The following is a 21,481-nucleotide window of genomic DNA, read 5'->3' on the forward strand; positions in this document are numbered from 1 at the left end:
ACCCTAAAAAAAAAAGTACATACAGACTTTTTCAGACATTATATGATCATTACTTGGGACGGTGACATTTACAAGCAATAGGCAAGGCTGCAGCACTTGGCTCTAGTTTACCAACTATAGATATTGTTGGCCATATAGTACACTGAATCCTCAGTTCTGAGCAATCCATGAAACAGCACAAAATTGTCTGGAGATTTCTCCTGCTGAACAACACTTTTGTTGTTGCTGTTCCTAGCACTGAAACATATCAGGAAATCATAGAGGTTACAGATAAAGAAATATATAAAGTGTATATACCAATGTGTATATACCATTCAATTAAGTATGTGTAATCAGCATACTGTATGAATGTACTAGTATTTTAAACTACCTTTTGCTGTGGCAATATAAAGCTTCTAATCATCCTATAGTTTTCCATTTCCAAGTATTTGAGATACCTCTGAACTAAAATCTTCCTACCCAGGAAAACTGATGATAAACACTAAATGATTTCATTTTCGTTTTTGTGTTTTCACATATTACAGTCACTATTAACACTTTCACAACCCACTATTGAGTTTGAAAGAAACAAGATTAGAAATGTAAGATTATAAGAAACATGTGCAGGCTTCAATTTCCATGTTAACATTAACAAGAAGTGACTAAAACAGAAGTTACCTACCAAATCAGCATTTTCACAAAACTATAACATGCAGTTTATACATGAAAAAATTGGTAAGGTAAAGATAAAGAGAAACAAGAAAAGGTCAAAGCTAGAAAAAACAACTTTCAAGGTAAAACACAGCCACGTATTTCATATATGGCAAAAGGCAAGATATCAATTCTTTTCAGCATACTTGTTGAGAGTATTACCTTGCATTTTTTATTCTGCCTTGTTGGTCTGTATACTCCAATCTGTTAAGAAATGATATCATAGAATTACAGTACTGAAAACAATTTTTAATGCATCTTATGTATCTACTGATCTTCATTAAAATAATTTTTAAAATTTAAATATTTAATCTTTTATCAGAAAATACCATTATCTATTATACTGTAGTAAGGCTCAAAGCACTGGATTGGATTTTTTTTGTCCATTTCAATTTGTTCAAGAATCTTACACCTTTGTCCCAAAATAGAAACAGTTTGAAACACTTGACCAAACTGACACTGAAAAGAGATCATACGTCAGTACTGTGGAACTAACATTTTAGTGACTATATCTAATAGTACCTGCCATGTGGGTCATCTTTATCTGTATCCATACCTTCCCTGCAGAAACAGAATAAAGCAATATATCACAAATTAAGCAGGATTAATAAGGCTGTTATCAAACTACCATAAAATTAGAATAAAGTGTTCCTGTCACCTTTAAATCTTGAAAACAAGAAGAAGAATTTAAAAGTAAGAAACTGGAAGAACTAAAGAAGTTCTGCATTTTCCATGATATTAAAACATTTTCTAAAAATCAGTTGCATTTCCTTTGAAGCAAACAAAACGGCACGGTTTGATATGTTTGACAGTAAAATACACTGTAGTTCAAGTCATCATCTGCTACAAAAATATTTTTCAGTTAACTAGAGGGAAAAAAAACCCAAAGGACGTATCAAAGCAGATATTTTTTATGCCTTCATCAGAAGTAGGGCTAACTTGCATTTAGTACAGTTAAAAGTTCAAACATTGGCAGTTATCAAAGCACCTACCATAGAATTCACAAATTGCCCTGAATTAGTTTGTGACTGCGCATTCTACACCTCAGTGTGCCTTACAGTAGTTGATTTTGAGATAGGATATGGTAATAATCTAGACCAACATAATGCACTGTAACATTGGAAATGGCCAAATGCACAGAGTGGATGGGAGACTGTATAAAACTAAGCAGATGTATTTTAAATGAGTACAACTTGCAGTGTACGTGACTGACTTTTGTCTCAACATCAGAAAAAAAAAATCTAAGGAAAAGAAAAAGGATCCTCCTTGTTACATTTTAGTATTGTAACTATGTACAGAAATAAGTAGGAGAGGAAAGTGTAAGTCTTCACAGCAGTATCTGGAAATAAAACGGAGAATGCTTAAGTCTACAGGACTGTTAGACAAAAGAATTAGGAAGAGAATGTTTTGATACAGATAAATCCGTACAACTGTGCTTAAATGGGCACTCTTAGGCCTGCCTTAGTCTGGTTTAATTTTTACCTGAAAATCTTCAGTAAAGGGGAGGGAAGGCGAGGAGAAGCATCAAGCATCTTTTTCAAGTGAAACCAATTATTGAAATATTTATACTTACTCAAAAGGAAAGCCATCAAGTCTGAAAAGAAAGAGAAATTAAATACACCATATATAGGAAATAATGTCTTTCATTTTCTATTGAAACGCTCAAGCTAATTTATATTCTATTTGAAATGAAAAAGCACAATGAAAACAAGGACAGTAGTAGTGACTGTATTTTAAGGAGACAAGTTCGTTCAAATTAATCTATTTTCTCAGAGAATAATTCTGCTTTTTAAGAAAAGCTAACATAGTCCATTGTGCTTAATGTGAAAAATTAGTAAAACAACTAACTTAAATTATGTCTATTATGCAAATAATTGAGATACTGTTTCATAACCGGAAACAAAAGATTTGTGCTTTATGCACGTTGTCCTTGCAGTTAGATAAATGGAGTTTCAGAGGACTCCAAGGTCAGGAATAAAAAAAATACCAATATGTTTCCCAAGTTTCTCAGGTTTTAATTCTGCCCAACAAAACAGATGAACATTTTGTTTTAGTCAGTACTGAAGTCCAAATTCTGAACTTTATACAAACTTTATTGTATCAAAAGGAAAACGAGGAATTTCTACATGCAAGTTAACTGCTGGCATCACTTTAAGACTGCAGAGTCTTCTGAAATACCACTGAGCTTTAACACATTGAGAGACTACATTTTATAAAAGCCTTATGAAATATCTTCTCATATTAGCCATTGATACAGTACTTATTCCCATTCAATATTGGACATCAGCATTCTTAAAAATGAACATGGTATTTTTTCATGTATTATTCACTGCACCTCTTAATTAGTCATCTTTGTGATTAGTTTTTTAAAAAGCTGGAATAATGCTTAAGGTTTTATTCATCTCTCAACATTTGAGTTGCTGACTTCGTCAATGGCTCTGAGCACTTCTGATGCTCACAAAGAAATAGCATGTGGGTCTAGAACAGGACTTAGAAACAAGGCATCAGTTATCCACTCATGATGCCACTTTTAGCTACAGGATGCTTGTGACGAAATCCTTTTTAGTCTTGGAGAAACACAGAAAATAAAATGTAAAAGAGGTATTTCCACCAGGTAGAGGGTAATTTACAAAAGCGTCAGGATAATTTAATTTCTTATAAAATATTATTTCAAAATTTAACACTACTGCCAAGAAAAGAAATTGTTTATAGACCTGTGCATGAAGTCTTGGATTCCAGCAAGTGACTAGAACACTCTGTAGTGGAAAACAGCTAACCTTTGCTGAAATGACAGCAATAGGTTGGGCAGGAATTTCCCTGGAGGAGTAGCAGCAGAAAGAACTGAAAAGAAGTTGCTAGAAAGCTGAAAGAACAGCTGACCAACAAGCTTTTTTGTACTTGAGAGGTGAATGAAGAACCACACTAGAACAGTCTGGTTCTTCCTTACGCCCATCGTTCTCTGGTAAGCAAAGCATAAAACTGGACACACACCATTTATATAAAAATAAACATAAATCATTAACAGGCAGCAAAAGCTGAACAGTGATTTCTGAACAATATTTATAGATTCATACACATAGAAAGAGGGAATTCTACCTTAGGTTCTACTTAAAAATAGGAATATTTACTAGCTACCATTTCCTTTGCAACACAACATGAACTGCAGTACGATGACAGCTGTTGTAAACTGATTTTACTTAGAAGTCAAGGAAACAGTATTTCACATATTTAATAAGATGTACACGCAACCTAAAGGGCAGAATTATAACTTAAAAGAGCAAGCTGTCTTTTGGAAAAGAGGACTTGAGCAATGCTTCCTACCCAGAAGAATAAAGGTGGAGAAATCCTTTCTAGAGAAGAGGAAGTTGGTAAGATTGAGGTTGTTCACTGAATTTTGTGGTAGTCACGTAAAAGGGAGTCACGTACTCTTCAGGAAGGTTAAATGCATATTAGAGAAGAGATGTATGCAGTATGTTTGTGGTCTCTAAACAGCAATTAAAGTTTTGCACATAAATTCTCCTAAAAAGAAACTCTATGCACAGGGCATCTAATTCTTAATTGTCATCCTCAGCATGGATCAAAAATTCTACCACTCCCTGTAGAAGGAATTGCCAAGTATCAGAAGGCCCACAATGAAAAATCTGTGTCAAGAAAAAAAAAAAAAAAGACTCCATAGCTGTGTTAATAATGGATACGACCCATTCACAAGTTACCCTGCAGCTAGAATCTGTAAAGTTATGATACATATGAAAGTTGCAGAGTGACTTAGAGTAAGAATGTTGGTCTTGGTGTACCTACCACAGAAGACATTACACAGTTGGAAATTTGGCAGACATTACTACAACCTTCACTATTCTAAAGCACAGGTGGTATGATTTCTTTGTGTTTCAAATACCTGCCCTAAGACAGAAGGTATGGCTTGGATGATGCTTCTAAGCAAGAATAAGAGAAGCAGCTTTCTTGAAACGAAACCACATTCTACCACTGATTCAGGAGAAAATTTTTTTATTTTGCCAGGAATAATAGTTTACAATCAGGGACCAACATAAGATTAAATCAGTTGATTAAGGAAAAGGCTGATCTACTGCAGCAAACCAGAGACTACCCAGATTCATATTCAACTGGGAGACCAAGATAGCTTCATCAGGCAAAGACCGGCAGCACACTGACAGGAAGCAAAAAAATAGGTGAAGAGAAGGGACTATTCCTAGTTTTGCTTCTGCTTCTTAATTATTAGCATCCTTCCTGTCAGTGAGACATTCTATTTGCTATATAAATGATCTACATCATCAACCTTCACGTTGTCCACTTCGTCAGTATTAATTTTTTTCCCCTCATTAGGCAAAGGTTTCTTTCTTCAGCCATACCTCATCTGATAGCCCTCAATTTTAGCTGCACTAAGGCGAAGGCCATATTTTTATTACTAAATAATGAACTTTCCTCTTAGTCCATAGTAGCTTTTTTCTTCTTTACAGCCTTTACAACAGGTTGTCAAGAAAAGGTTATTTAAAAAATGTCATAAATATCTCTATTGTCTCCCCCACTGTATTGTTCTGTTGCAACCTCTTTTCAGAAGGGTTAAATCAAGAGAAATTCAACTTACTGATAATCAGTAGAGCTTCCCTTCCTTTTCCTGTTACAATCCACTCCTGAAGTGCTAAGGGAACTGGAGATCAAGTCAGCAGGGTCCGGTGACATAAAATCACTAATGGTAGAAGAAATGTCCATCCTTTGGTCTGCCATTGGATTGTCTAACGTTATCAAAAAGACAAATGCCACCACATAATAGAATCAGAAACGTACATATTTTTAATACACAGAACAAATCTCAAATTTAGTATAAGCTTAAAAATTAGCTTAGAATTGCAAAAATTACAATTCCGTTATTTGCTTTTGTCATAAAACAGACATAGGCTATTTCTCTTTTTTCAGCTACTTGTGTATTAAATATTACATACAAGCCATGACCATTCTCAAAACACATTAAAGTTGTTTTACAGAATTGTCAAAATGACTTAACTAAACCAGGTTTACTCCTATCTTAACTGGAGGCCAACTGCTGCTACCTAATGTAAGTAAAGGCTTAGTTCTGTCCATCTTTTGCTTAGTGGGAACACTAATTTTACCATGTCTCTCTTTCATTTGAAGATCGTATTCTCGAAGTTCATAAGGTTTGACAGTTCTACCTCCCTTGGATTTTATGGAACAGAATTCAAAAGATTTCCATAGAAAATAAACAAATTAAATGAATAACTCCATCAAAGCAAAATCCATAAATGAAAAAAAAAAAACACTAATAATCCAGTGATGGTCTAAGATGACTAGTTAAAGGTACAAAAGAATTCAATTAGCTTTTTTCATCTAAGAGATACACATTTTAATCCTCTAGACTGCAAATCTAATACTGTTGGAAGAAACACTGTAAAGCTTATCCATTATTAAATGTCATCAATTGTAAAACAAAAGAGATTTTACCTGAAAGCCTGTCTTGGAAGCCTAGATCCACCTGAGGGAAGAAGATGATGCTCAGCCTGAAGCAGTTGACCACCTCAAAACATTTTCATGCCTCATAGTCTGTTTAGTCAAGTACTTTCAAAAACCTGAATGGGAAGAAAAGCAGCAAGCATTGTTTTAGACACCGTTGACAGCAGCAAATATGTTTTAATTGAGAAAAATAATCTTAGCTACACAATGGTTGAATTTTGATTTCCTTATAATATATAGAAGCTTCATCTATCATCAAAAGGGTTAAACGTTGGGATATGCAGACCAAGTACTGCAATAGAAGGAACCTCCTCAGCATCGCTTCCCTTTGGGCTCTCTTTATTACTCTTTGGTTCTTGCAGCTAATCACATAAAACCCCTCCACTCACAATGATCAGATTTGAACATATTTGATGTCACATGCTAGCAGAATGAGTCAAATTGCTGTTACAGTACACAGAAAGACCTCCTGGTTGCCTTACTTTTAAGGTGGCCATAGCAATAAGATTGGGCTGGGCTTACTGTTTTATTTTCCCTTGCAACAGCACCTGCCATTTTCAAAGGAAAGGAGGGTTAAACTTATTATGTTCTGCATGTTTCAAGTTTTATTTAAAATTCACACCCCATACTGGAAACTCAAGTTGTAACTGTGTCTCCTAACTACACTGCATACCTAGTGGATGGCATGCGGATGAATGTTCTTCCTTCCGTGAAACTTATTTTTCAGCAAAACTTCTATGTGAGACTTGAAAAACATCTCAGGACTGCCTCTTGCAAGATCTTTTAAAGCCTTCTGGATATGCTCTTTTCTGGTTAACGTATCTGTGATCATTGTGTCTGCCTTTCCAATCTGTGATGCCAGCAGAACTTCCCAAGCACACAGATCAGCAAGCTCCCACGACACTTTCAGAGGTTCTCAAGTCTAAAATGCTAGTATTCTGTCCACATGGCCACATTATAACCAAATCTACTGAATCCCATATACAGACATGCTAAGAGTTAGAAGCTAAAGAAACCCCACAAAATCCAAAGTCAAAAGTATAATTTTCTTCAGCTCTGCCACAATAGCAAATGCAGAACTTATTTCAGTAAGTTTAACTTATTTGACTCACTGGTCCCATTACAGTAATGACAGTCAGGATCAAGGTGCTTAAATCTAAGGTCAGGCGAGTCATTGCCTTAATACCACCAACGTGAGAACACAGAATCATTGCTGCTCTACAAGCAGACCTTCCAAACTGCTTTTGAGGGCTCACCATGCACCTCACTGGACAGCTGCTGTGTGGTCCTTTCTCAAAAATGAAAAAGGAGTCAGGTGTTTATGAGTGTGTGGACATCCTGGTCCAGGCAAGTTGGGTACACCAGAAAGTCATGCACAAAAGCTAAAGCAACACAAATGTTAATCAAATTGTGACTTGCCATTGACTCCATAGCCACAATTGACTTTAGAAGAAGGCTTTCATGCACACTAATACAGCTACTTGTAGACCGGACCTTACTTTCACCTTCTATCAGCCCTTTCCTAGTTGTCTACTTTAGCTCTGCTACTCAAGCAGCCCAACAAAGTACAAACTTGATTATGTTCCTGTGGTTTATGAGATTACTGCAGATTAATTTACAACCCTCCAGTTAAGCCACAGTCACTGCACATTTCTCTGCTCTTGATTCAGATGCAAAAACATTATCCTTGACCTCAGCTGTGTGCAGAAGTTAGTTACAGCTATACTTCGTATGGCCTGTGGCTAAGTGGAACAAATAAAGTGATAAAAGTACTATTGACACCTACTAGAAACTTCTGACCACCTCCATATGCAAGCATACTTGTTGAACTCACATTTTACCGCATAATATAATTTCACTGATCACTTAGGAAGACCTCAGACAGCAGGGTGGGATGTGCTGGAATTAAGAAGGATAGTGAAAAAATAGATTTAACACAGTTCTTTCCTTCCATAGAATGCCTGCGACAGCCAGTGTTTCAGATTCAAAATCAGAACACTGCACAAGTCGTCAGTGTGCTGTAATGCAAAAAAAAATTTGCTTTGTTCTTCACCTCAAAACATAAATTTCAAAGCAGTTTAAAAAAAAAATGAAGTATCCATTCAACTCCGCTGCTCTTTTAAATTGTATAAACAATTGTCTATATTTGACAGTTTCAAAGCAGCTACTTAAAGTGTCTTAACCATTTAAGCAGTACAAAACTACATGAAAAGAAACTGAGAATTCTGCTTTTTAAAGTCAGCCCTTTTTCTGCCATTTCCCAAATGCTCATCCCAGTTCTAACAACCACAGTCCTACATTTCAGCATTATGGGAATTACGAATCATACATGTCTCTTGAAATGAGGTTTAAAGTTAAAAAGCGTCAACACAATGATCAGAGCAAAAATCAGTATGCCCTGCTGTAATAAACAGTGAACAGTTCAGATAAATATGCTATTACAAGGGTTTCTTAAAATTCTCAAAAAGGGAATATTTTAGTAGCTTTTCAGCCTCAAGCTGCTAGTTGTTCAATGGCTCAAAAAATCCCCTATGAAAAGCAACACAATAATTACCCATACATACAAGCAAAGCCCAAATCTTCCATTTACGAACCTTACCCTCTTGCCAAAGTACTCCAAGAACCTACTTGAAAAAATGCCATGTAGGCCACTACTTGATTAAATTCCCCCGAAAATGAGAATCAAATGATATTTTGTCATTGAATTGCATAACAATGTCTCTTCGCAGCCTATTTTGGATTGCTTCCTTCAGGGTTCCCTTCCCTTGCATCCAATCTCATTCTCTAACCCCTCTGTAACAAGGCTCATGAGTCAATTGAAACAAATCTTTCTCTTCGTCCCTTTAAAAAAAAAAAAAAAGTTAGCTGTCACATGACTAGCTTAATCATGCAGGAAAGCTGATCACGAGTACATAAACACCTCTGAGCAAATCAAGGTCAGAACTAAAGTAGGTCAACCAAGTCTGCCAAGCACCCACCCAGGAGTCAAGACCTCTTTACGCAAGCACCACCAGTTTCAATTACCCCCAGGCAAGAGTCAGCTATCTCCAGCATAAAATATAGACTTATTTTAAAAGAAATGTAATTCATAACTTTATGAATCAGAAGTGTGTCATTTCTTAAAGCACGATTTTGCAATGATAGAGGAAAACTGTGGTGTAGTTTCCTTAGGAAATAATTAAAAATATGCTCATCATCCCTGTGTGTAATGACTCGAACCAAAAACAGATAGCTACAGAAAGAAATTTTTTTTTCTTCCCTTCACAGCAATACTCCATCTCAGAAGTAACTGTCACAGCATGAACAAGTAAGAAACAGAACAGGACCATTTACCTCCGCTGTATTTCTCCAAGACATGCTGCGGGTGTACGTGTACTCCAGATGTGCACACACTGACTAATCGGGGAAGATTTCTGCTCAGCAGCACAAGGACTGCAAGTGCCCCGTGATGATTTCAAGATGCATACAGGCACACAGGGGCATGGCTGCTGCAAGTGACAAGCAGTTCCTACATCAGAATCTTTATTAGAAAATAGTCTGTGTGAATCAAAGGAAGATCTTTGAACTAAAGCAGTGGTATTTTCCTTTTCCTTCAGTAGTTAAGGAGCAGCAGCAAGAATACCTCATATTTGTCCAACATATTGATGCTGTTTTGTTTTAGTGGCACATTTGTGTTCCTCGAACTCCCTAATATTATTTGCAGGAACACTCTGTACTCCAAGATGATAAAATGCCCCATGGCATCATCTCATGTGCAGATGTAGCTCGCAGCACTCTCTCGAGCAAAGAAGTGATTTTACTGTTTTGCTTGTTGAGGTAATCTTTTTTCCACTCACTCAACACCGCGTTCACCAACCTCTGGCAGCCCACAAGCCACATCTGAATTTTGGAGCTCTTCCCTACCCAAGCTCTTTGCAAAAGACCAGAAGCTCATGTTTCCACTCCATCCGTAACCATGATCACAAAGCCACAGTGATCAAGCAGCCTCCTGTACCTCTCATGTTAGCAGCTGCTGCTACCCAGCCCTGCAGGAGATGGGCTGCACGAGCAGCCTTCAGCTGCTCAAGAGACTTACTGTTCAAACAGATGCTCCCTGTCTTTCCCAAGGAAAAAGCAGCAGGCTGGAGGGAGGCATCCCATGAAATTAAACCAGCTACAAGATGAATCATTTTGACCTAAGGAAAAAAGTCTACAGAGAAGAAAAAGTCTACAGGCACAAACACCATCTTTCAGCTTTAGGAGGTGAATTGAAAGGCAGTTTAAACAGATCTCAATAGACTAATACAGTGTCCACAAGCACTCCCAACCAAATCCAGGTTTGTTCATCGCTAGTATCTATGAGAAAAGACAGTCACACCATCACATCACCCTAGGAGTTTTCTAGACTGTCATAGGGTGACAGAGCCATAGGACAATACTCTGAATTTTATCTTCTTCATAGAAGCACCTGGACTTTCAGTTCAAGAGAGGCCTCAGATCCCATCTCTCCTTGTGTAAAAGGGGAAGAGCTGAAAGCTTTTACTTCCAGCTATTTTGTCAAAATACTTCTCTGTTGCTCCAAAACCTAGAAGTTGTAACTAAAATAATTTTCTCTTGTGCTGGAAGTTCAGAACTGGACCCAGGGCCACAGTAGTGTCTCACCAGTATTGAGTAAGGTGGAAGGGTCACTACCCTCAGCCTGCTGCTAACGGTCTTCCTAACACAGCCCAGGAGGCATGTAGCCTTCTTTTTCATAACTTTCCATAACTGCTGACTCAACTGGGTGTCCCCAAGGACCTCCAAGATCTTTTCTGGCAAGCTGTGTTCTAGCCGGCCAGACCTTAGTCTGCACCGGTGCACGGGGTTTTTCCTCTCCAGGTACAGGACTTGGCATCTCCCTTTGCCAAACTTCATAAAGTTCACATCAACCCATTTCTCCAGCCTGCCAAGTTCCCTGTGATTGGTAGCGCTCCCACGGGACTTATCAGTCACTCCTTCCTTTTTTGTACTGTCTGCACCTGTAGGTATGAAGCTTCAGACAGCACAGAAAAAAAAGGAAAACAAAACGGTTCTCCAAAGAGAGCTAAAAATATATACAAAAAAACACACAAAAAAAAAACAGAAATCTAGTTCGTGTTCTTCTCTAAGTGAAATGGACAAGTGCCTGCTTTGAGGCTGATGGAGTCCCAGTGGAAGGCCTTTCTGTTGGAAATCACGGAATCACAGAATTGTAGGGGTTGGAAGGGACCTCGAGAGATCATCGGGTCCAACCCCCCTGCCAAAGCAGGTTCCATAGAGCAGGTTGCCCAGGTAGGTGTCCAGACAGGCCTTGAATATCTCCAGAGAAGAAGACTCAACAACCACCCTGGGCAGCCTGTTCCAGTGCTCCGTCACCCTCACCGTGAAGAAGTTCTTTCACGTGTTGGTGCAGAACTTCCTGTGATCCATTTTGTGGCCATTGCCCCTTGTCCTGTCCCCACAAACCACTGAAAAGAGGTTGGCCAAATCCCACTGTCTCCCACACTTAATATATTTGTAAACGTTAATAAGATCCCCTCTCAGTCTTCTTTTCTCAAGGCTGAACAGACCCAGGTCTCTCAGTCTTTCCTCATAAATACGGACCATCTTCACAGTAGAAAAAAAAAAACAACTTGAACAAAACCAAAGCCAACCCATGCCCCTTCCAGGAATCAAACCTCTTCAGACTGAAAGGGGTCTGTCTATGCTATGGCTGAAGTATTTTTCTCCGTAATAGCTTTGTAGTGACATAGCCAAATGTCTAGCATACAACCCTACACAACAGCCGCTAGGCCTGGAGCCTGTATCCCTGTCAGAAGCAGCCCCCGACTGACATCCAGCAGATGCTCAGCCACAGGAGGTTTCATTTCCTTGCACGCAGCCACCTGCTTCCCTACCTGTTCAGAGAATCACAGCTAAAAGAGTGTTACAGCAAGGCTTGCTAGCTTGCAGTGATCACCAAAAGCTTCATCTAGTGTAAGCCTTTGGATGCCTTGTTGCAACAGGTCCTGCTGACCAAAACATCCAGTGTGACTTCACTGGACATGGACACAGCTACAAAAAACAGTTATTTGGAGAACAGCTGCTTGCAGGAAAATGGCTGAGCTTGATATCAAGCATTTTGTTTTTGTTTTTTTTTTTTTTTTTATTAAACGACAACAAAAAAAACTTACTTTAAGACAATACCATAGACATTTTGTTCAGCATAGCACCCCAAAATTTCTGTAGTGTAAGTTACAGAATAAAATATTTATATTTTATCTTTAAAAACAGGGCCTACCAGTGTTAAATGCTGATAAAGTAAGCTCACAAAAATCTGTATTAAGATGTAGTATTTAATCTTAATTTACTCCAGTCCTTCAAAAGACTTTGTGCCTGTGTGGGAATCAACAAAGTATTATATTTTCAACATTACAGGGGGGAAAATGAAAAAAACACACACTAAAATTAATGGACAACAGAAGCTTTAAGTCCTCTGGGCCAGATATCTGATTCTATTTATTTAATGTCCAAATTTATTACTCTGCTAGTAGTGATACACCCATACACAGTTAAAAATTGATCCCCTCAATTACACAAATATAAACTTTGCTGAATTGTCAGTGTTACCATGCTAGGTACTCACTTCAGTGAATGTAATCCTCATTTTTAACAACCCTAAGCCACCCAAGGGATTTTGAGTGGCTGAAAGACAGCGAGAAATCTATCCTACCCAGTAGGTTAATCAATTATCCAGAATAAATATGGTTTAAGTAACAACCTTATCAAAGCTATTGGTGACCTCTGTAGTAGTTTATGTACTTCCAGTGTGTTTTGATTGGAATCCTTAGGGGGGAAAAAAAACTAAACACACCAAACAATCTCTCAACTGAGGAGGCAGTTGCTCTGTGAACTCTACCAAATTGTACACATTGCTTCTGAACTGTCAACAAAATGTCTTATCTTGTGCTGCAGTGTGCAGTCAACTTCAAAGCAGAAATTAAAAAAAAATCTTCCTTAGGAGGACAGTACACAACCCGGACTGACATTTCCAGAGCAGGAGAAGCATATGAGAAAAGTAGGTAAGCTACTTAACTCACTCCTTGTGTTCCCACAACTTACAAATCAACGCATTGTTAATGCACAACTGGCAATGCCTGCTTTGCACTTGCACTCTAAAAGATGCAGCTTTCTGTTTCCAGATTTCATCTTACTCCTACAGATGAGAACCGACTTATTGCAGAGAGATGCTTCAGGTACATGTTTTAAGGATATCTGCACCCTCCAGTTATCCAAACTGAATAAGCTAAGTTTCACACAGTTAAATACAAGTCTTCTAATTTAGAGCTTAATAATGTCGTGAAGCCTGATTGTTCATTTTAACTATTATGATGACCATGATATGCTCTGGGTGAGTTTAAGATTTCCTTTCTGTGGCTCAGTGAAGTTCCTGTATCCTCACATTTTGGCAAGTATTTTGCCTGCAGTGCATCATCATCAAAGTTGTCTTTCAATGGCAATAAAACAAAATCCTCACACAAAGTTCTATGAAATGTGTTTTCTAAAGTGTCTCCATATGAAGCATCAGTCTTCTAACACTTTCTCATTTACTTAAAGGGCAGAAACTGTATGTATTTCAGACACCTAATACTGACACCCAGTCTGATCTGTGGTATAGTATACTACAAAACCCATTCTAGGATTTCTTCCTCAAGCTTTTAACTTCGGCGTGTGCTTTAATATAGCTTGCAATAGGATGCCTTGATTTAAAGACTCAAGTGAGAACAAACTTCAGCTCAATCCACTACTCTTTTTTTCCACTGGCAAAGCACTATTTCAGTACTCTGTTAGCTACCCCAGCTTCAGATCTCAGAATCTGTCCGTGTACTTTCATCAGGTTTTTATTTTCTTGTCCCTTCCTCATACTGGAGAACTGTATGCAAAAAAAAAAAAAAAAAAAAAGTCAACAACACATTCAAGCTCTGGTGTGTCTAATACTACCTATGTAATGTCTCCTCACTTGACTCTTCAAGTTTTTGCATTCAGGGATGTCAGCCATTTGTCAGTTTAACAGGCTGAGCCACTACACGCTACTTCTATTCTGCATTAATTAAGGTGACAAACCTAGTTTCCTGGATCTTCCTTTGGTTCAGATCACCTGTTCTGAACACCGTCAGACATACTGCATACAATTGATTCTGTTTTCCAGTCACATTATTACTACAACAAACCCAAACACATTTGGCACGCGTGAGACCTTTCATTCAGAAACCTATTGCCAAGCAAACTGTAACTAATAGAAAACAGGTCGAAAACAGAGTTTGTATCTTCAGAGAACGAAGCATGGAAACAAAAGGGCAAAAATATCACTAAAAGGAGTGTAGGCATGGGTTATATTTATACCTTACACTTTCATTTCCAGGTTTTCACAGTCCCTTTGGTCCTGTTAAATTCCATCTCTGGCTGGAAGAAGCAGTCCCTGCTCTCAGCACAAAGAAAAGTTGACAGGCTGTCAGTTTCCCTTTGGTCCTAAAGAAAGCCTTGGGAAAAGCAAGATATTTTCAGCCTGCCTGGAACCAAGCTGAGGGTATTCCCCACCCAACTGTTCGTCTAGCACGCATATCTCTGTGAGGTTTATTTTTCCCCACTGGTTTATCAAAAGTTCTTTTTAACTTAACTTTACACAAAATGAGCTGTCAAACACATATGCACCAGACCCATATGAACACCAGTAGTTCTTCCTTCTGACTACTTCAGTACTATATTAGAGGCTCAGCTTCATTTTTATTCTCCCACTATTTTTGGGGCAGAAAGACATCACAGCTTTTTTGTTAAGTATATGAGTAGGTAGTCTCCAAAAGAAAAAAAAAGTGCAGGAGAACATACAATGACAGCTTACCAAGTGTTATGTTAACAAGGTTTGTGTGTGGAAATGGAGAAGTTTACAACTTATAATTATTTACAAACTCCAAGTTTTAAGAAAACAACCCTCCCCATGCGCGCACACATTCATGGAAGTAGCCCCAGCTACTTGCTACTTGTCCATATATCTTGATTCCCCTTTGACTTATGTGGAGCAACAATAAGCTTATCATTTATATTAGTGTTTAACAATTTCATTTCCTGTACTCACGCAATTTACCACTGAAATCCATACCCAAATAGTAAAAACCGAGACACTGCGACAATTCAGCACCTGAATGTAAGACACAAGCATCAAGAAAGAAAAGATACACATACCATTTTCAGACTTGCTCAATGTTTCAAAAACAACAGCCTCTCCCATTCCTGAAATCCCATTTTTTAAATGAGTGATCTGCCTCTAATGCTGAGAAAGGCAGCACTTCAAAGTTATGACAGCTCATACTGAGGCATTATCTGATACTCTGCTCTTCAGAGAGATTCACAAAAAGCAGCTACAAAGTGCAGCACCAGTGAACACTGAGAAGTAGGGCAAGTTCCCAGCACTTCCCTAGGGTCTGCACTGATACTTATGCAGATCATTACCAGAAGAATTGCTGTGGCTGAAGACAAGCCAACCAGTTGCCCAGCCAACACTAGTATTGCCACAGGACAGGGCAAGCCCAACTTCAGGACACCTCCTTTAGGCCCTATACTTCCACAGGATTCAAGTGACTGTGAAACCAAAATGACTATTAAGAGAAGTCCTTTAACAGGACATAAAAAATAAAGTTAGATGTGTCATCATGTTAAATACTGAATGCAATAGGTGATACACTCTTGGCTTCTTCCACCTCTCTGCAGCACCAGCTTTTTGCGTTCCCTTCTCTCTTACTGGGATAAACTGGAACTTCTGTGCAGTGGGACGCATCTCCAAAGTGAGCCCCAAGTACCCCACAATGCGCATTTCACTAAAGCCAACACCCAGAAAAGTCTGGCTTGTCAGGCTTCAATCACAGTATTCAATGAAAGACTCAGAGGAGCAAAACAAGTGATAATTTAGGGAGAAACCAAGCAGAATATTTCTTGTCTTACACAATGATGTCCAGAATTGTATGTACCTCATCAAAAGCTGCACGGCTTTGGAAAGTTGTATTTGTCTAGCTCAGGATAAGCATCACATACCGAAAACTTCACAGCAGCTTTACAGAATAGCTGCTGTAACATCTTACTGCCACAGGAGTGCCTTTGCTCCCTTTTTGTTCTCTTCCTTGTCTCCCTTCCCCCAGATTTCCCTCCAGTGCTCTAGCACAGACTTTGCACAGTCCCCAGAGCCTGTCTGCACAATGTGTCCAATCAATCTGCTCATCTGGCTGAGTAACAACTTGACAGAAAGCACAGTCTTCTGTGAGGTTAACAAGCTGGACCATCCTACAGAAAGGTCAGATGATACCCAGAAGTACCACAAAGGAAGGGGGTGAGACATGCCAGGAGATAAGAAGGAGCAGAACTGTCCCTTTCAACCGCAGTGAATTAAAATATCCCTGTTACATCCTTCAACTGCTCTTGCAGCTTACTCACAGCAGGATTTGTTTTCACATGCAAATCCCCACATGGTTTAAGTAAGGCAAGGTGTGCTGATCTCTTCTACTAATCCACACCTGCACTGTGACATTTTCTCTGTTTCAGGAACTTGTTCTGTTGTGAATGACAACTTACGAATGTATAGGCTTGCTAGAGGAGGCTTCCTATCCACTGTGTGTTCATTGCTTCAGTGTGAGCATGAATTTTATTTTCCTGTGAAAGCCATAAAGCAATAGGAAAGCCCTTGACAGAAAATGCTGATGAACCACATTCCTTTTTTTGCATGTCTATACATTAATGCTGATGTTGAGAAGAAGCAAATTTCCAAAGCAGTGACATTCACTTGCCAGAGATACATCTAAGACTTGTATTTTTCCAGGCAGGATTTTAAGACTATGGTTTCTATTTGAAATTAACAGTCAAGTTTGAATGTGTCCTTTTACATTACATGCAGAACTGAAAAAGCATTTTAAAATTGCTGTTATATTTAGAACAAAGTCTCTCACCACCAAACCAAGACAGCCCTAAATAAAGGCAGAGTAACAATCAGAGAACACCGGGAATTCAGAATTCACTTAACAGGGCCCTTAAGCTATACAGACATCTTGACTGTTTAAAAAATAAAAATAAAAATAGAGCAAGTGGGGAAAAACAGTATGTCATGCACATTAAAAAAATAAAAAAATAATCAAAACTCCTGCCAACAGCAAACATGGGTAGAAGAGAAAGAAAACTCATTCAGAAAACAAAACAAAACACAAAAGCACTCTTGGTAAAAAGTGAAGACTGTTGGTTTTGTTTGCTTGTGTTTTGCTTGCTGTTGCTTGGGTCAAACACCTACCCACCCGCTGCAGGGAGCGGCGGCTCCTTCCCCCCAGATGAAGAGGAGATACAAGGCAGAGAAAGCAGACATCCAACTGACAGTTGCAAGCAGAAGCTTTTCCAGCCCATTGTTCTATTACAGAATAGCACTCCACTGCCTACACAGCCCAATCCCATAGGACCTAGGAAAGATCACTAGACAGTTCACATTCCTCCACAGAAAGTTTAAGTTGGTTTAGATGATCTTATTCCACAAGCAGATCTGTACCAAATATTAATAACGCAGTCCCTTGGCTACCACTTACAAATGCTCATAATTATTTACAGCTCCTGAACAGTACAGAGGACGACTTGGATACCATCCAACAAATCCACAGCAATTAAATTTATTAGAAAATGGAAAACTTTCCAGCTTCACTCAGTAGAACAAGATAGGCAATGATTTCTGTACAAGGAACAATCAAGTAAGCTAGTACTCTTCAGCTTAGAAAGCAGCTGAGACCAAGGTCTACAAAATGATCAAATGTCACAGGGACAAACACAGCTTGGTTGAAAGGTTAAAAACAGCGCAGCCCTTCACACGTGAGCTGGAAGACTGTGGAAACTCCCGGGCAAATAACCTGAAGGCTAAATGTTCACCTGGTTGCCAAAGAGAGGTGAGACCAGCTCACAGAAAGGAACAGTGCTGAGGGATCCCAAGACTGGCTCAGGAAGTCTGAAGATAACTGGGGCCTACGCTTGTCCTAATCCTCCTCTTTGCCAGGCCACTCACAGCCACTGCTTGAGGCAGGACTTTACAGTAATCGGGTCTGCGTTACAGCATGCAACTTTTACCTTCTTCTTGTACTAGTGAAGATATATTATTATTGTTATCTCGATTTCTAAGTATTCAAGGAAAACTTCTACTTTCAAGGATGACGTAACATTCTTTCACAAATATCCATAGCAAAAATGTAAATTATTCTCACAACATTCCCAAAAAACTGTTCGAGGTAATCTCAGGTTTACATCAGCTAACCTGCAGTCAGCTGCAGAATATCACTTAACGCCAGGTGGAAGATTTAAATTCAGTACTTGGTAAATACAGTTCAGCAACGCTAAGGTAAAAGCTTACCTTACCAGAAATAATAGTCTAATATAGGAAACAAGATTTATACGTTGTGTGCTTGCTTTCATAAGTGGAATTTAAAACCCAGTTCAGACAACTACATTTGGATACAGTGCCTAAAAGGAATAGCACGTAAAATACCATGTAAAAGTCATTAGGCACAAACTACCCAAACCAAACACAGGACGACTGTCCCATTCTTCACTAGCCTAAGCACTTGAGTTACTACACAGCTCTCCACTCTATGGAAGTCTAGCCTACAGTATTAAACGAAATTTCAAATCATTGACTACAGCTCACAATTCTCTTTTTAAAGAGGCCAAAGAAGCCAGCAAAATAGGGGAAACTGTTACTGATAACACTGGGGGGGGGAACGACAAAAAGGCTTGGAGTAGAAAAGAATCCCATCTTTCAGGTGATAACATATTAATCACTAGAAACAAATATTTCTTTTTTCACGGTCCTATTTTTCTGCAATGTTCACTTCAACGCATGATCTAGAGTCATGTGCATTAAGCTTGCCCACACTTACTAGAGAAATACATACTTTTTTGCATGTATTTTTCCCTCACTAGCTAATCTGGTGCTCCACTGAAGTGTTTTTAAGGATATCTGCTAAAGCCCATTCAGCTATCTTCAAAGCAAGGTTTGCCTTGTTTTCTAGTACTGCTGAACAAAAACCTCTAAGATACTCCACTTTACCCATGCTTTTCTGAATACCAGTATGAATATCCCCAGTAATATTTTTAGCCTTCTAACTTTTAAGTTGTTTTGTAGAACGGTTACAAGAGTCGTTGCAGGTGTTCTCCTTCTCTGCTGCAAGTCTTCCTAGCCCTCCCTTCATTCACAGTCTGGTTAAAGCTGTGTCCTCCTCAGCTTCCTTCTGCTCAAGAACAAAGCAACTTAGAGAAAAGCATACAATTTTTATCTTAATACTGATACCAGATTTGGTTAGATATGTTCCCCTTTATGATCATGTATTCTGATCTCCTCTGCAATAGGCAGCAAACAACCTCATTTGCTATTTTATAAAACAAACTGATATGCTGTAATTCAGGCCAAAGTTTATTTTGGAAAGATATCCCAGATCAACTGATAGGTTGCAAGAATCTCTTACCCTCCTCCCATCTTTTCTGTTTCAAAGCTTAGTTCCTCTTGTTCAAAACTGTCAGCCTTTCTAGTCTGTATTCGAGTAGGTTAGCCATCAGCTACTGAACCTCATTTCATTTTCTGCTGCCAGGTACCTCTGTCACATAATCAACCGAAGGATGAATTCAATGAATTGCTTTTTCTTCCCGTAACTAAACCGTCATGTTTCTTTGATCTCCCACTGTAAGGTTGTATTTGCAAAACACAGTTTCTCTCTTGAATCCTTTTCAGTTTTCTATAAACTTTCTGAAGTACAGGAAAGTTTTAAAGTTAGAACAAATTTAATATCAGGATTAATTAATAAAGAGATTAAGCTACCTTAGTCCAGCTTGATATCCTTCCTTACTAACTCAAAAATTTATTTGTCCACCTCTCTGTAACGCAGCACTGGGAACAGCCAGTCAATAAAATCCTCCCAGTCACTTCAAACAAAACAAGCTTTCCAAGACTGTCGTCATCTCCTAAGTGTAATATACAGACACGTGACCATTTGGCAACTAGTTAGAAATGGCGCATGTATTTCTTAAGCAAGATCTTATCAAACAACATAGGCTGTTGGAGTGATAATTAAACAGACCAACCTGCTCCACTCGGCTCTCCCAGCAGTAACAGTACCTTCCACCCTTATGTGATTAATAAGGATCCTGAATAGAGTAACGTCAAGAACAAACCCAGGTAGAAATTGCCAGAAACAATACTACTGACTAATCCCTGCTTAGATCAGTAATTGCGTGAATCAGTTAACTAGTTTATTTAATACATGGGCTTTTAACAGTATAGACCTCTCTTTGTGGGATTCATGTGACAACTCGTATATTTTTTATTAGATGAGAAGTTGCAAATCTAAATGTTTACACCTCTGTTATTGACAGTGTGATTGCAAGAGATGTTAACCCCCAGCTTCATCTTTCAGCTGTTTTCTCCCATGTAGCACTGGCACTTACCCAACCTCACACTGAACTCTTCAGAGATGCAAAATAGAGTCACACTATCCCTGCCAACAACAGCAAAATCTACAACTTTGCATACATCACAGCATGGAGATTCAGGGAATCAGACACCAGCATTGTACAAAGGAGAGGGAGAGACAATGAGCTCACCAGTACAGGGCCATATAACTTGCTATGGTAAACCAGCAAGAGAACACATGGGTTAATTTCTGTAGGGACATTCAGGCAAGAATAAGCCCAGAAAACCTCCAATATAATAGAAGTATTAAAGAGTCTGAAAAGCGATACTCATTTTGTTTGTGAACTGCTGCTTTGCATAAGTTTACTCTTTTTATAGAAGGCTTTTTTTTTTTAATCAACACCTGTGTTAAAGCAAATCAGTCTCTCTTACATTGGAGCACAGTCACGAAAGAGCTCGTATAAACACTATTCAATATTGAGGTACATTTGGTTTAAAAAATCTTGTTCTGCATTAGAATGACACATAAAAACATCAAAATAATCCTACTGAGATAGCTGATGTTTACAAACTAAAAAGCAGGAATGTGAAAACTATGAAGATAAGCTGAAATGAAGCACAAAACAACACAGGAAGCCAGCAGGAACTGACCACACCTTTTAAGAGTGGAAGACAATGATTAGATCAGATGTGGAAATGATTCCGATGAGTACATTTTTGGAAAGATGTGTGGAAAATACAGAATGATTTAAGAGAAACTTTCATGCTATTGCCAAAAAAAAAAAGAAAAAAAGACTCATCCAAATTACATCACTGGGAGGAGTTAAAGAAGATATGCTCTGTTGTATTTGAAGGTGG

The 21,481-nt window shown here is 38.5% G+C and overlaps 1 protein-coding gene across 11 annotated transcripts in view; it reads right to left on the bottom strand.

The window, feature by feature from the left end:
* The window catches only part of BMAL1 (basic helix-loop-helix ARNT like 1), a 50,810-nt gene that overhangs the window by 18,763 nt on the left and 10,566 nt on the right, over positions 1 to 21,481 (bottom strand). For 8 of the 11 annotated variants that reach the window (XM_050711255.1, XM_050711256.1, XM_050711254.1 and 5 more), the window contains 5 exons: positions 6,166 to 6,290; positions 5,294 to 5,441; positions 2,264 to 2,284; positions 1,213 to 1,251; positions 853 to 894 (listed from right to left, as the gene is read on the bottom strand). In XM_050711255.1, coding sequence (XP_050567212.1) covers positions 853 to 894; positions 1,213 to 1,251; positions 2,264 to 2,284; positions 5,294 to 5,433 — 242 coding nt within the window. In that variant the 5' untranslated portion in view covers positions 5,434 to 5,441; positions 6,166 to 6,290. The remainder of the gene's footprint in view (positions 1 to 852; positions 895 to 1,212; positions 1,252 to 2,263; positions 2,285 to 5,293; positions 5,442 to 6,165; positions 6,291 to 21,481) is intronic. The other 3 variants (XM_050711258.1, XM_035550324.2, XM_050711259.1) reach the window with 1 other exon arrangement.

Source organism: Cygnus atratus, chromosome 5 (assembly GCF_013377495.2).
Source record: "Cygnus atratus isolate AKBS03 ecotype Queensland, Australia chromosome 5, CAtr_DNAZoo_HiC_assembly, whole genome shotgun sequence".
In the NCBI taxonomy this organism is placed as follows: Eukaryota; Metazoa; Chordata; class Aves; order Anseriformes; family Anatidae; genus Cygnus; species Cygnus atratus.